The 15393-nt window shown below is 36.9% G+C and overlaps 1 protein-coding gene across 3 annotated transcripts in view; it reads left to right on the top strand.

The window, feature by feature from the left end:
* The window catches only part of DIAPH3 (diaphanous related formin 3), a 226826-nt gene that overhangs the window by 133999 nt on the left and 77434 nt on the right, over positions 1 to 15393 (top strand). For all 3 annotated transcript variants that reach the window (XM_082073435.1, XM_082073436.1, XM_082073437.1), the window contains one exon: positions 4943 to 5067. In XM_082073435.1, coding sequence (XP_081929561.1) covers positions 4943 to 5067 — 125 coding nt within the window. The remainder of the gene's footprint in view (positions 1 to 4942; positions 5068 to 15393) is intronic.

The following is a 15393-nucleotide window of genomic DNA, read 5'->3' on the forward strand; positions in this document are numbered from 1 at the left end:
GGCCATTTTTACCTCTTGCCTTTGCAGCTGTTTTTGTCTTTCAATATCAGTCCAAGGATGAATAACTGACCATTGGTGACTTGTTTGTCATTCAGAGGTTTGTGTTTTCAGCTTGCCTATATTTTCAAGTTCTGAACTTAAACTGTGCACTGTAAAAAGAAAGATGTGGTGTCAAGCTGCACTTCACCCAAGAGGTTCCCAAAAGAAGTTTATCACATGTCTAGCAGGCCAGAGCTCTTGTGTAGGTAGTAAAGGGCACACTTAGGATAAGGTCTGAAGCATATTCCTACTGATAATAGTATGATGATTACTGGGTAACTGGGTACAAAAATGCTTATGCCTTGTTTACCAGTCAAACTGCATTAGACTGCTTATATTTAAATTTGAGTTCAAAATAGAACAAAATAAATTAAATGCTACTTAGAGAGCTGCTTCTTTCATGTGTGCAACTGGAGTCTGCTTTGTCTACAGCAATTTCAAGGGCTCAGGCATCAATGGCATTGTCAGAGTTTTGGGGAAAATTGGATTTCATCAAGAGTATTGTATACTGTTATACACACACCAAGGGAAAAAAAAAAAAGAAAAAGGTGGGGGATGCAAAAAGGTAGAAAATGGCTGTAGAAGGCAAGAGAAAGCGTCACGCTGGGAGAAATAAAGCATAAATATGCTATTTTCAGTGTTCTGTGACACCCAGTGAGTGTATCCAACCAGACCTTATTCCATCTTCTAATATTTTCCCTCTGGAATATTTCTTTTAGTGCTCTAAACCATCTTAACAATACAGGGAATTTGTTGTTGTTTTTTGGGAGGTTTTTTGGGCTATATTTTGTCATTTAACTTTATTTTTAAATGCTACATCAATCATATGTTGACAATTAAAAAAGAAAAAAAATTCAGTAAACTCTGTCCATCAGGCCAGTATGAAGTTCAAATGGTGAAATCAAAAATATATTTTCAGATTTCTGTTTTTTACATAATATGATATAGTTTTCTGTATCAGACTTGTTACTGTCACTCTCCTCAGAATATAGGGACCAGAATAGCACAAGGGATGCAAAATGTCTATAGGCAGAGGAAGATTCTGTTGATATGGAGATTGTGACCATTCAAGAAAATTGTCATATAGGGTGGGCAGCATGTAGGATTTCTGAAATATCTGTTGCAAAAAGTAGCAGAAGGTTTACAGCAATATAAATGAGAGAGCACAGTAGTAGCATTTTGCTTTGAAGAATTATTTCTAGGTTTTGAGATAAAACAGGTGTAGTCCCAAAACTAGATGAAATATTGCTTTAATTTTAAGCAAGAATAATGATCTGGGGATGGGGGAGAGGAGAGAAAAATGCCTCCATAAAATTTGTTGGAAGAAAAAATTCAGAGTACAGTATTCTCATATTGTAAATACAAGTTTCCATTTCTGTATTCTGAGACAACTGAGATATAGAACTAAAAGTTTAATAAATACATGTTTTAGTAAGTGTATGTTTTATCAAGTTTTGCTGTGGCTTTAGTAATATTGTGTGACTACAGTATAATTAAGAAACTGGGAGAAAAGAGTGATTTGGACGATTACACAACTTTTTGTCTGACCATAATGATATGAAAGTTCATAGAGGAAAGTATAATCAAACATGTGGAGGTTAATGAGAGTGGCATAAAATTAAAATGAATTTATTGGTAGTAGACTGATCTGCTAGCTTTGACTATTAGTTTCTTTTTTTTTATCAACACATGAAATCTGTTTTGACTTCAGGAAAGCACTTGGTATTCTGTAAAAGGGGAGAATATTCATTAGAATATAAAGTGGAAGAAGCATAAAGTACTGTCTAAAAGGAACATTGCAAAATGTTTATTATTGAACCAATGAGCATATCTGACAAAGGGTTAGATAGCTTTGCCAGCCAAGGCAGTGAATGGGTTGTCATCACTGAATGATCCTGAGAAAACAGGGTAAAAGAAATGAAAATCGATAGCATGAAGTACAAGATCAGGCATCTTGATAGTGTTATAAGAGCTTTGGTCAAGAAAAAAATGTTGTTTTATTGTAAGATAATCAGATAAAGTATTTCCAGTAGAAATGTAGGAATAGTAATGTAAACATTAAAAGGGCATGTGAGTCATCACCTGAAATACTATGGAGAAAGGTTTTAAAACAGGAGCAGGTGAAGACACTTTTGGAATAATCATGGTATTGGAAAATCTGAATCAGGAGAGGAAACCTGAAAAAGAACCTTGTTTTAACCATGAAATCTAATTAATGCCTATAAAAATATCAAGAGCCTTTTTAAAGTAGCAGTATGAGAAATCAGAGGATGTGAGAGTGTTCAGGTACACATGTGTTGTATTCAACAAAAAACTTGGGTTTGTGGGCTCACTAGCATTCAAATCCCTAGTCTTTGTTTCCAAACTACTATATGAGTTTCTTACTTCAGTTTGGCTTGGGTTTATATCTGAATCCTCCAAGAATTAGGGGATAAAGTTAGGGATTTTTTTTCCCTTTCCTGCCATTCTTCTGTGTCTGTTCAGATTGTATTCTATGTCTTCTAGAGGGGCACGAGGGAAGACTTGCAGCTCTTTCATGTGATCTTTTTGTTGAATAGCTGCTCATGTTTACAGATTAGATTTTTTTCATCTGTTTTTCACTAAATTGGAAGTTGCAAAGACAATGGTCCCAAAGTAATATCAGCATATTGTGAGCTAGCCTCTGCATGAGGCTGTCACCAGAAATACAGCCTTAAAGGAAACCATATCTGACAATTGTGCACTGCTGAAATCAAAGGAATGTTGAATTTTTGTATTCAGGAACAGCTTAAGATCATGACAGAGTAAAATAACCCTTCAGAACAAGGTAGGGATGTAAAGATTCTTGATCAAATCTATAACTGTTCAAGGTCAAAAGAACTGAAGGAATAGAAATATAAAATTGGTTTTGTTGGAAGCAAGAATTCAAAAGTCTCTTGTTTACAACCTGTTAATCAACTCTAGGCCCTGAGTTGGTGGGTAAAAGGATGCAGCCGTTAGTCAGCTGCTACCTGCAATTGATACAGAAGGCTTTTTCATGGTGTTTTTTTTTGTTTAGTTGTTTATTTTTTTAAACCTGTGTACTTGCTAAGTCTCATCATTCTGACATTTTGCAAGTGCGTCACTTTAATTTTATGCTGTGAACTCATTTTATGCAAGACAAACTACATTGTGAAGGTTCCTATCGAGAGATTAAGCACAAAGCATTATAGTCTGTGTTTCTTGGCACCTTTCTAAGTAAATCAGTGTCTTAAAATTGTGTGCCTAACCTCAAAGGCTTCTTATGGCAGCAGAAGTATGACTTTATATTAAAATCAAGTTTGTTTTAGGAACCTGTGAAGACTGAAGCACATCTGTAATCAACATTGTCAGCTTCTAATTTTAGCTCTGCTTCCCAAAGAAGGCAGTTTCTTAACTACCAAAGCCAACTGACGTACCTGGTGATGATCTGCCAACTCTACCATTCAACTGGAAAACAGTGTTTTTGAGAAAACAGTGGATTTTAAAAAACAAATGATGAGTTATAAATTATAATATGAACATACATTTATATTTCCTTATTCTTTTTAGAAAAGTTGTCTCCAAATTGTGGGGGTTTTTGTTTTGTTTGTTTGTTTGTTTAAGTTTACACTGCCATCTTAACAGGTTGCCATTGATGACTTCATAGTTTTGTTAACCTTTCTGCTATGAATGGCATTGTAGTTGCTATGCACCGTTTTACTCTAGTCACTCTGTCAGACTTTTATGAGAGAAAGCTGTGTTCAGTGTGTCTATCTTATATTTTCCATCACATAACTCTACTCAGAGCATGAATTCATGGATCCACTATGGATCTTAGTAGTAAGGTCATAGGGCCAAAAACTTTCTTTCAAGATTTTTTAGATAAAGGTTAAAGCAGCTTTACCATTATAGGTACAGCATATTATGAATTAAATAAATAAAGGAGAAAAGGAAAAAAATATCATGTCATTAGACTAAAATTCAGAATATGTTCTTATCTATATATGTTGTTCCTATGGAACATATTTACATGTTAAGTTTAGTTCATAAACAAACAGGAAATAAATCTTAACTGATTTCAGTAACCTAAGTCCAACATAGAATACATGCTAACAGGAGTTATCCTCAGGTTGCTACTTATGGTCTTGGTATTTTAATAATCTATTTACAGATCAAATATTATTGCTTCAAATGGATGAAAGTTGCATTTCTCTTTTTCTGATACAGAAAATTTGCGCGTTTTCTCTATCCTTCTATAAATCCCTGATGTTTCATCTCTACTCTTTTCTTTTTCCTAGGCCTGTGTTTTGCTCTGCCAAACTCTCTCAAGTGTTTGCGCTTCCCTCCAGCTTGTCAAGCACTTCCGCTTTGACAAATTCTGTTGGTTTTTTTTTATCAGGCATCATGCTTTCAAACTAGGGAATTGAGTTTTAGGTTTCATGCATAGGTGTTTAATAGCCCCATTTTCTCTGTGTTTTAGGGTCTTATTTTCTTTATGACCTTCCATACAAATGTCCTTATTTTCTTCTTTTAGCAGAATGAGATGGAAGAAAACTTAGTAGTTCTTGGAGTAGCTTCAAAACTTGTCCTATGGTTAATCAGAAGACAGACCAGCATACGTGTATGTCAGGATGTTTAAAAGAGTGTTAATTGCAGTGCAAAACCTTAAGCATAAAAAGAAAACAAAATGCAGTGTTCAAACAGCATACATGTAATTAGAATAAGGCAACCGCATAAGTGAAGGGAGCTGAACATTGTAGAATGACACCTCCCCTTCCCCCATCTTGTATTTTATTTGTTCAGTGTGGTTTTATTTCAGAATTAAAAATGTAGTATGCTGATTTGGATGAGCTTTTAACTCATGTATTTTACAAACAATGTTTCTTGTTTAAGGTGTTAACAGAATGAACGTTCTGTATTTTAGTCTCAGCAGAAAACCTGGAGAAGAGCCTGAAGCATATGGAGAGACAACTCCAACAGCTTGAGAAGGATTTGCAGACTTTTCCAGTTCCTGAAGATAAGCATGATAAGTTTGTAGCAAAAATGTCAATATCCTTTGGAGTACTTTTGGGAAAAAAGAAAAAAAAAAAAGACAGTAATTTAATTGCTTTACTTTCAACTTTACATTCCTTTTCATAACTTCCGTCTAATCTGCAGCATCTATTTTTGAAAAAATGTAACTTTTTCCCCTCAAAACTAAATACATGAACAGTCCAATTAAAGGATTCATCTGTAGTGGATAGACTGTGGAGAAAAGTGCTTACTGTCAGGTTTTACACTGTGTATAAGTTTCTTAACTTAGTGAGAAGTACTTATAATGAGAATGTTAAGCACTTCACTTTAGTGTTAAATGATTTTTTTAATGTGAGAATATCTTAGGAAAAGATGTCTGTCACCCTGTGTTTGTTTTCTGATGTATGCATTTCCACTGTGATTGTTTTTGTATATGTAACCACAGAACCAAAAAATTTCTCATTTCACAGAATCACAGAATGTTAGGGATTGGAAGGGACTTCAAAAGATCATCTAGTCCAATTCCCTCGCTGGAGCAGTAACACTCAGATGAGGTTAGACAGGGGTGTGTTGAGATGGGTTTTGAATGTCTCCAGAGACTGTTCCAGTGTTCTGTCACCCTCACTGGGAAGAAGTTTCTTCTCATATTTAGGCGGAACCTCCTATGTTTCAGTTTGCACTCGATGCCCGTTGTCCTGTCACTGGTTGTCACCGAGAGGAGCCTGGCTCCATCCTCATGACACTCACCCTTTATATATTTGTAAACATTAATGAGGTCACTCCTCAGTCTCCTCTTCTCCAAGCTAAAGAGACCCAGCTCCCTCAGCCTTTCCTCATAAGGGAGATGCTCCACTCCCTTGATCATCTTTGTTGCCCTACACTGGACCCTCTCCAGCAGTTCCCTGTCCTTCTTGAACTGAGGGACCCAGAACTGGACACAATATTCCAGGTGTGGTCTCACCAGGGCAGAGTAGAGGGGAAGGAGAAACTCTCTCGACCTACTAACCACCCCCCTTCTAATACACCCCAGGATGCCATTGGCCTTCCTGGCCACAAGGGCACAGTGCTGGCTCATGGTCATCCTGCTGTGCACCAGGACCCCAGGTCCCTTTCCTCTATGCTACTCTCTAACAGGTCGTTCCCCAATTTATACTGGAACCTGGGGTTGTTCTTGCCCAGATGAAAGACTCTACACTTGCCCTTATTATATTTCATTAAATTTTTCCCCACCCAACTCTCCAGCCTGTCCAGGTCTTGCTGGATGGCAGCACAGCCTTGTGGCATGGCAGCCGTTCTTTCCAGTTTGGTGTCATCAGCAAACTTGCTGACAGTGCACTCTAGTCCCTCATGCAAGTCGTAGATGAATATGTTGAATATATATATTATATTTTATATATATATATATAAAATATACTGAATAGTACTGATCCCAGTACTGACCCTTGAGGCACTCCACTAGGTATGGGCCTCCAACTAGACTTTGCCCCATTTATTTATTCCAAATCCTGCAGCCAACTTCCCTGCCTGCCTGCCTCCCTCATAAGAAATCTTTGTGACAGGAAGATACTTAATTAACGAAGATAAAAACACATTCTTTTACTTAAACCTCCCTACCAGATGATGTTCGTATATGCTGGGGACTAAGACTAATCTGGAATCAGAAATATCAGCAGATAGAGAATCAGGTAGAAATTTCCTCTCCAGGCATGGTAAGGTTGCTCCCTAGCTGGAAGACAACTTTGCTGTGTACAAAGGCAGGGGGACTCGGGAGACAGCTCTATTGATTAATCTCATACCATTAAATAAAAGATGACAAGGGACCCTGAGGCCAAGTAGATGTACTGGTTCTTGCTGCATTAGGGCCAGTTTCTTCTTCAGTAGACTAGCTGCAAGCAAAGCATGCACAACTTAGCTTTAGGCCTTCTCTGGACTCTGTGGGCTATCTGTAACCTTGCAATGTTGCTACTGATTTTTTGTAAAGTTGGTGAGGTTGTTCTGTTTGTTTTTGTTGCTCGCTTTTTTTTCCAGCTCAATGTGTTTTTGAGAGATATGTTGCAGCCCACCAGCATGGTGTCTCTATAGTGTGAAATGTAAGTTTTGTCCCTGAAGAAGCCAGTAGCATAACAGCAGAACTAGGAGAAGGGATCCTGAAGGCAAGAGATAAACTATTGCTAGGAAGTTAAAGGAAAACATATCCATCATAGCTTTCTCAGAAATGTTGCTAGGACTATGCAAAGTCTGTGTTTGGTTAAGAAAATGATGTATGGTCTAATAAGTTAGGAATGAAAAGCACGTATTAAGAAATAAAACCTGTGAAAAAGGACAGACTATTATTAATCCAAAATAGTCATGATGCTGGCACTTCAAATACCCTATAACCTTTCATTTTTAAGCTGAGGACTAGAGTTTGAAGTAACAGATAATTTAGTATACAGCGTTCTTTGGAGATGTGGTTATAAAACTTCCATACCTATAAAACAGACATGAAAGGAATTAGCAAAGTTCAGTTGAGAATGCATGAAGAATACTCCGAAAAAATTAGCTTCACTTGAGAAAGAGAGCATGGGAAAAGTAAGCTGAGGAATAAATAGGTACTTTTATGCTAATATCAAAGATCTAAAATAAAAAGAAAAATATTATGTGGGATGCCTCATTTCCCTTTGTGTTACTGATGTATTGGGCACTTCTGAAACTTCTTGTCAGGGAGTAGAATATTGTGCTATAAGGTTATAAATTGTATTTAGGAAGATTAAGTCACAGTTGTAGAGAAATAGTTTGAAAAGTTAAAATACAGTAGAAGTCAGATCGGCTAAATAGGCAGACCTTGTCAATAAATAACATAACTTTTTTAGGGATTGAAATTCCATTCCCAAGTATGAAGAGCATTAAAGCAGTTTACTGATTGCATTTCCTAAAATGATCGCTATCCTTAAAGCAAAGGGTGGTATAGATGTCATCTTTCTCAAGCATCTCAAAAGCTACAGTCCTGCTAAGGAAGACTTAGATTACCAATGTGTACCAAGAAGATAAGCCATAGCCATAAAGCTAAATTTGTTCTTTGCATCAGTTTTCTCTGGGGAGAACTTCAGTTGACCCCACTCTGCAATATTTTGAGGGGAAGGATGATCTCAGATGAAGGAGTCAGTGTAAGTTTTTTTAAAGGAGAATTTAAAATGAATAGCAATAAATCCCCAGGAGTAACCAGTGGTCACAGAAGACTTGAAAAGATTTTAAAATGAACTCAAATATAAGCTGGATTACAGATTCCTACAAGAACTAAGTTACCCCAAGACACTAAAAGAATCAGAGCTGAAAAGAAGCACCTGAGTTTTTTTAAAAGGGCTGCAAGGAGGATTGGAGATGTGGAGCAGTAAGTCTGGTTTCTGTACCAAGAAAACTGATGAGGACTGAATAAAACCAGAATCAACACCTATATATGGGAGATATAATATGATGGGGGAGAGTCAATGTGGGTTTTGTAAAGAGAAACCATCCCTCGCAGATTTCTTACAGCAAGCAGTAAAGGTAGGACAGTCAGTAGATCACAACTTAAATTGCATGCATCTTTCAACAAGGTGTATTAATAAAGACTTGCTAGAAAATAAATTTCTTAGATCAAAAGTGGAACGATTTTTTTCTCGATTACTATCTTAAAAGAAAGAAAAGAAAAAAAAAAAAGAAGAAAAACCTCACGTCAAAAAAGGAGAACTGGCAGATGCTGACAAAAGAACAAGTCAATTTCAATGATGGAGTAATAGATTTGAAGGAAAAACATTACATCAGAACAATTGAGAACAAATATAGTTAAGAGCAAGCAGGAAACAAATAAGTTGCTTTAAAAATCAGTAATACACTTGTATTTTGAGTGCTTCCATCACCCCATCTCAAAAAGTATACTGTATACTTACTGGTGGAGCAGAGAGTGGTGACAATGATCAGCAGCAGGCAATAGTTTCTGCATCAGGGTTATTTTAATAATAATAATCTGAAAGTGGAAAATCAAAAAAGCTAGGAAAATATAGTAAAAATACTTGTAATTTTGTATGCCATACAAGAGGAAAGTTAGGAGCATATTCATTGTGTCTTATTAATAGCCAAGGTTCCTTCCAAGCAAAATACTGTTCAGCAAGTTAAAACATAATAGCAGAAATGTTTTCTTACACAACAGACAATTAAACTGTAGCATTTGCTTGTAGGATGTTGTAGAGGCTGAAAATGTAAATGAATTTTGTGTAAGACTTAGATAATTAGCTAAAGGTAGTACTTTTGGAGCTATTAAACACAGTAGTCCAGAGGTAGCTTTAGCTCAGAAAATTCACTAGGGTGCTGACTGTTAGAAAGTAAATACTAGATCAGTTGAATGATCACACTATGCTTACCAAGCTTCCTTCTTGTTTTCCCTAATCATTGGGTATTGACTACTATCAGAAACAGGTGAGATGAATATTTGGTCTTACTCAGAATAAATTGGTACAGGTAAAAGTAGCCATACTACATATTTCATGGTATTAGATTGTACAATTGACAATATTTTGAATAGTAAATATCATGAACGGGAATAGTTTGCCCTCACCTACTACCTCTCCCTGCAGACGTGCAGTAATTTCAGAACAGTGAAGTTGCATATTATTTCCAGTAAAGTCTGTGAACACACTAATTAAAGAAGCTCCCATTTAGAAAAACAGGAACTTCAATAAATTACGAAGCAAAAAATGTTTGATGTAAAGGTTAGATAATCCTGCACAGCTTGATGAAGCCTGGACCTGTCTTCACTTTTATTCCTATGACAAGCAAAGCTGAATGATGCTGATGCCATGAAAGGCATGCAGCTCATAAAAAGAAACCAGCAGGAAATCTGAAAAAGGAAGGATGGTGCTTTGTTGGAAATAATTTTTCATCCTGAGTACAATTAGGCTCCATGGACAAGCAGGCTATTACATCCTGTCGCTAAATATCACAACCCAAAGGCCCCTAATGAACTGATTAGCATTCTTATTTCTTTAGGAAGTCAGATATATGCACAGCTGGCACACTCTTTTATTGACAAGGTCTAGAATTATGAATATTTCTCTTATATATTAGATAGTGCTAGTTTGTCAGTCATCTTATGTGTAGAGGCTGAAAAGAAGTTATAGTTTTTAATATTATTGCAGTTCTTTTGTTGACTTTAGTTAGGAAAATCAAATAATATTGAATTGATATTGATTTTGAGTATTCAATCCGTTGAGTGAAATGTTCAATAAAAAGCATAGTGAACAAGATACACTTGCATGTTCAAAATAAAAATTTAGTGGGTTTATGAAGAGTATTGCATGTTAATAGCTTAATTAAGTAACTTAGTCAACATGCTCTTTATCAGCCCAGCTCTCATCTCATGATTTTCTAAATAGCAACTGGGAAACTCTTGACAAGTTTCAGCCTACCACTGAATGGAGCATTAACGGTGATTTTCACAGAAGCTTATGGAACTAATACTTGAGAGAAAATGAGTTGGGTGCTGCCTTTCAGACAGGAACAGAGTCCTTTCTTTTTGATCAGATCTCTGTTCCTCTCTCCTTGTTATTTAAGTTAAAATTTGCTGACATTTTGAAAGGAGAAAGAAGGAGCAGTGCTTACCCAAGTCAGAGTCTGATTCAAGGGAGGTAGAAGAAACCCATTTCAGCTCTGAAAAAGAGACTACCTGCTGCCTCTAAATTGTGGGTTACTTAACAGGCCTCATACTTTGAGCTTCCTTCTGTGCAACATAAACAAACTGAAGTCTGTAAGATGTCATCACATCTTAAGGACTTTGGAAGATTAGAGTACCTGACCTTGTTAGGTGAAAAAAGATTGTATGTTGCTCTTTGGGAGAGGGTCAAGATGTTGACAGTGTGGATGGGTAGTGAGATAGGACTTTGCAAAGAATGTAAACGTAAGTAAAAAAAAATCCTTTATACAGGTCTTTAATATCTGATCTGGACCTCAGATGTATATTACAGCTAGCAGTGGTGGTTTTGCTCATAATATATGGAGTGCACGCACTGGATGCAGCAGCTCTTTGTGGTACAAATACGTGTCAATCTGTTTTAGTATTATAGCATAGATGCAAGTAGGAGTGAGTGAGTCAAGGAAAAGGTATTATTTGACAAATACTCTTCAGAAGGTGCTAATTTAAAAATCTAAACATTTTTATATATTTCTTGGACTATTATATTCAGATATGGAATTTTACTGTTGAACCTGGTATATGTATATAAAAGGAAATCCCTATGACACATTTTTCAGACAATTGCAGCTAATTTCAGAAGAACTTGATGTGGGAAATCCTTAATAGAGCCCTAGAACATTCACACCCTTTAGCCTTAGTGGAAAACATTTGTTGAAATCCTGGCTTGAAGTGACCTCAAAGTCTTTACACCACTCTTCAAAAAGTTTGCCATATTTTTATGGAGGCAGTTACTGGCTTAATATAGCAGCAATCTGAGTTCAATTTTGAAGATTCTGCTAAAATGTATGCAGCATCTGGGCACTTGTTCATCTTTTGTTCTTCTGCAGAATAGTACTCCTTTTAATTATCTACACTTAATATGTAGGTTAATTTGTGAAAAAGTCACAAGCAGTGAATATAGGGTATACTAAGGAAGTGTTTGGTACAGGTTCACATTATTCATGATCTGCTCTAAGGTTACAGCTGCTTTTATTTGGCTTGAGTTACCCTGCAATACATTAGTATTTTTATATAGCATAACATATGTAAGAGAGTGCAGAGGAGGGTGATGAAGCTGGTGAGGGGTCTGGAGCACAAGTCTGATGAGGAGTGGCTGAGGGAGCTGGGGCTGTTTAGCCTGGAGAAAAGGAGGCTGTCTAGAACTACCTGAAAGGAGATTGTATCGTGGAGGCTGTTGGTTTCTTCTCCCAAGTTGCAAGTGACAGGACAAGAGGAAATGGCCTCAATTTGTGCCACGGGAGGTTTAGATTGGATATTAGGAAAAAATAGTTCACAGAAAGGATTGTCAGGCATTGGAACAGGCTGCCCAGGGAAGTGGTTGTGTCACCATCCCCAGAGGTGTTTAAAAGGTGTTTCGACGAGGATCTTAGGGACATGGTTTAGTGCCAGAGTTAGGTGAGGTTATGGTTGGACTCGATGATCCTGAGGGTCTTTTCTAACTGATATGATTCTTTGATATTACAATCAGTATAAACTTCAGACAAGCAATTCCCTGTGAAAAGAGCTGCCGTGAATATTGTGAGACAAAACATAGAGTAGTTAGAACTTTTGCCACAGATATGGCTCGTCTCAGCCCTGTGTTGCTTTCCTGTTCCATTAATGAGCAGTATGATGATCTGTAGTCCTGTGAGTCCAAAAAGGTAGTCTGTGAAGTGAAGCAACTTCAGAAAAAGTTAACAAATACCAAACTTCTTGATTTCCTTTTCTCCCACCTGTGTTGCGGCTCTGCTATATTTCTGTCTTCATTCATCCAAAGCAAATGAATTGTGTAGCTGATAATGCATATATATCAACCTGTTCATAATAATTACAGCTGAGACTGCTCTACTCAGTAGTATTCCCTGTTGTCTCCCGTTTAGCTAGTGCTGGCTAACAAAAGCCACATTTAAGCAAAAAAGGAAGAAGACTTATTAAAAATGCCTAAATTGAAGCACAGTCTCAATAGAATGCCAAGAACTTAAGGTATCCCATGATGCACCAAATGGAAAATAAAAATCTCAGGATTCATCGTGTCTGGTATTAAAATACTGGATAGTAAAGGAGCTTTCTGGAATGCTGTATTTTTGGTTTAAAATTATGTATCTCAAATGCAAGAGGAGTCAGTTTTCACAGTATAAACTAAGCAGTTTATACACTATGTATTTCTATTTACTCTATTTACATAGCTGTAACTTTAGTTGCATCTTGCAGAATATCACAGAAATTTCTTCTTTCTCACTTCTCTATCCCCCAAGTTTCCTTTTCTCTACATACTCCGGCATATCCTTTGTTTACAAACTTGAGTATATACTTTATTGATAATTTTAGTGCTTTTTTTCTGAATTTGTTTTCCTTCCTAGAAAACTGAACTAAGTTACTGGGATGTTTGATGTATGGCATTGCACAGACTGACAACAAAACAAATTTATCTAATTTCTCTTTACCCTCTGTGTAAATAAACAACCTCATAATTGCAAAATATAGTTTATTTCTCACTAAGTCCTGTTAATGAAATGTTAAGAATCACAAATAAGTATCCTAAATAATAGGATCAAAAATAAACAGGATGTAGCAATGTTTGTTTCTAGTTTCACTTAGTGGATTTTTTTGAACTGCTGACATTTCTTTTGATGGTCCTAACCTGTGTTTTGTCATGTCTAGTTTCTCATCTTACTTTTTTTATTTAATATTTGGCAGCTGGTACATACTTGGTATTTTAAAAGCAACGTTGACAAATCAGAGGATTTAAAAATCCTCTTACCACCTTTCCTTGCTGTCCCACCGATAGCTTTTGAACATCCTTAATAATTTTAAAGAAACTCAACTATGAAGGGTAGTTTCCTGTAAGCTCTGTGTGCACCTTGAGAGCTGAGAAGAAGAGAGGGATTCGCATTGATGCTGAAGAAAAAGTGGGCCAGCAGCATTAATTCTCTGAGCTGTTGTTGACCAGTCCACACAGGCAGTTTGAAGCTGCTCACAAGCTGCATCTTGGAAGTCAACAGAGGCATGGAGAGAAGCTCATACTAGCTAAGGAGACTTATTAAAGGAAGAGAAAGTTGGAAATCAAATGTTTGGGGGGTGATGGGACATGTATCATTTCAAATCATTGAAATCTAGGCTTTAATTAGTCCTTTTCTACAAGGCTGTTGGAGTGGAGACTGTTCTGCCCTTACAGACCCAGCTAATAGCCGTCTCCATTTGAGCTGGCAATGCAGCCCAGAAGGCCAGTAGTATCTTGGGCTGCATCAAAAAGAGAGAGACCAGCAGGTCGAGGGAGGTGATTCTGCCCCTCTGTTCTGCTCTGGTGAGACCCCACCTGGAGTCCTGCATCTACCTCTGGAGCCTCAGTAGAGGAAAGACTTGGAGCTTTTGGAGGGGGTCCAGAGGAGGCCACGAAGATAGGAGAGGTGTTCAGCCCTCTGATCATGAAGACAGACTGAAAGAGTTGGGGTTGTTCAGCCTGGAGAAGAGAAGGCTCCAGGACACCTTATTGTGGCCTTTCAGTACTTAAAAAGGGCCTATGAGAAGGATGGGGACAGACTTTTTAGAAGGGCATGTTGTGACAGGACAAGGGGTAATGGTTTTAAGCTAAAACAGGGGAGATTCAGCTTAGACATGAGGAAGACATTTTCTTACAATGAGGGTGGTAAAAGACTGGAACATTTTGCCCAGAGTTGGTAGATACCCCGTCCCTGAAAACATTCCAAGACAGGCTGAAAGGGGCTTTGAACAACCTGACCTAGTTGAAGATGTCCCTTCTCATTGCAGGGGGGTTGGACTAGATGACCTTTGAAGGTCCCTTCCAACACAAGCTATTCTATGATTCCATTATTCTATAATAGTGACATTTGAATGTTGTGGAAGTGCATTTTTTCTCCTTTCCTGCATGTGTCCGAGAACATCATTGGATGACTTTCTAGCATGAATTCTAAATCATAAATATAAAACCATTAACTGCTTACTTGGTATTTTAAAAGCAACGTTGACAAAACAGAAGGACATTTAATACAGAAATTCAAATTGGATTCAGCCTCTGAACAAAACTAAAAGAAGAGTGCATTGCAAAAAACCTGAAGGGTAAAAACATTCACCCAGCAGTAAATTGTTACTGTGTATATAAAACAGAATGTTGGACAAAAATTCTACTTGTTTACATTTTAATGCAGTGGTTTAAAAATCCTGTTTTTCATAAAGTAAAGTGACCATAGTGTATGTATCTGTAGTATAAAGTATACAAATACAAATTCTCTTCTGCAATAGTTGGGGTGGGAAATTGGGAGTAAAGGTAAAATTGCTATTTCTTGTCTTTTGTAGTCTTTCCTGCAGCAGGAAAATAATGGAAAGTAAATATTTGTTTAGCTACCACTCCAGTAAAGTAAACACTTTATGAAGTCATCCTACATAAGGAAATGACTCCACACAGTATTTCTTCTTTGAGCTTCTTTGACAAACTGTATTATCAAAAGTCTTGAATAAACATAGAGGTTTTTATTCCATTTATGTTACACAGTGCTTTGGTGCAGAAGTAGTTCTATTGTTTTACCTCTAATTAAGTTGTGTTGACATTGCAAACAGCCTTAGAAAAAAGCATAAATACCTGATTTGGCCACCAGTAACAGAAATGTAGGCATTGCTGTTGCTCCAAAAGAATGTAAAAATAATTAAGATAAAGTTTT

Source organism: Streptopelia decaocto (genome assembly GCF_964273445.1).
Source record: "Streptopelia decaocto genome assembly, chromosome: 1".
NCBI lineage: Eukaryota > Metazoa > Chordata > Aves > Columbiformes > Columbidae > Streptopelia > Streptopelia decaocto.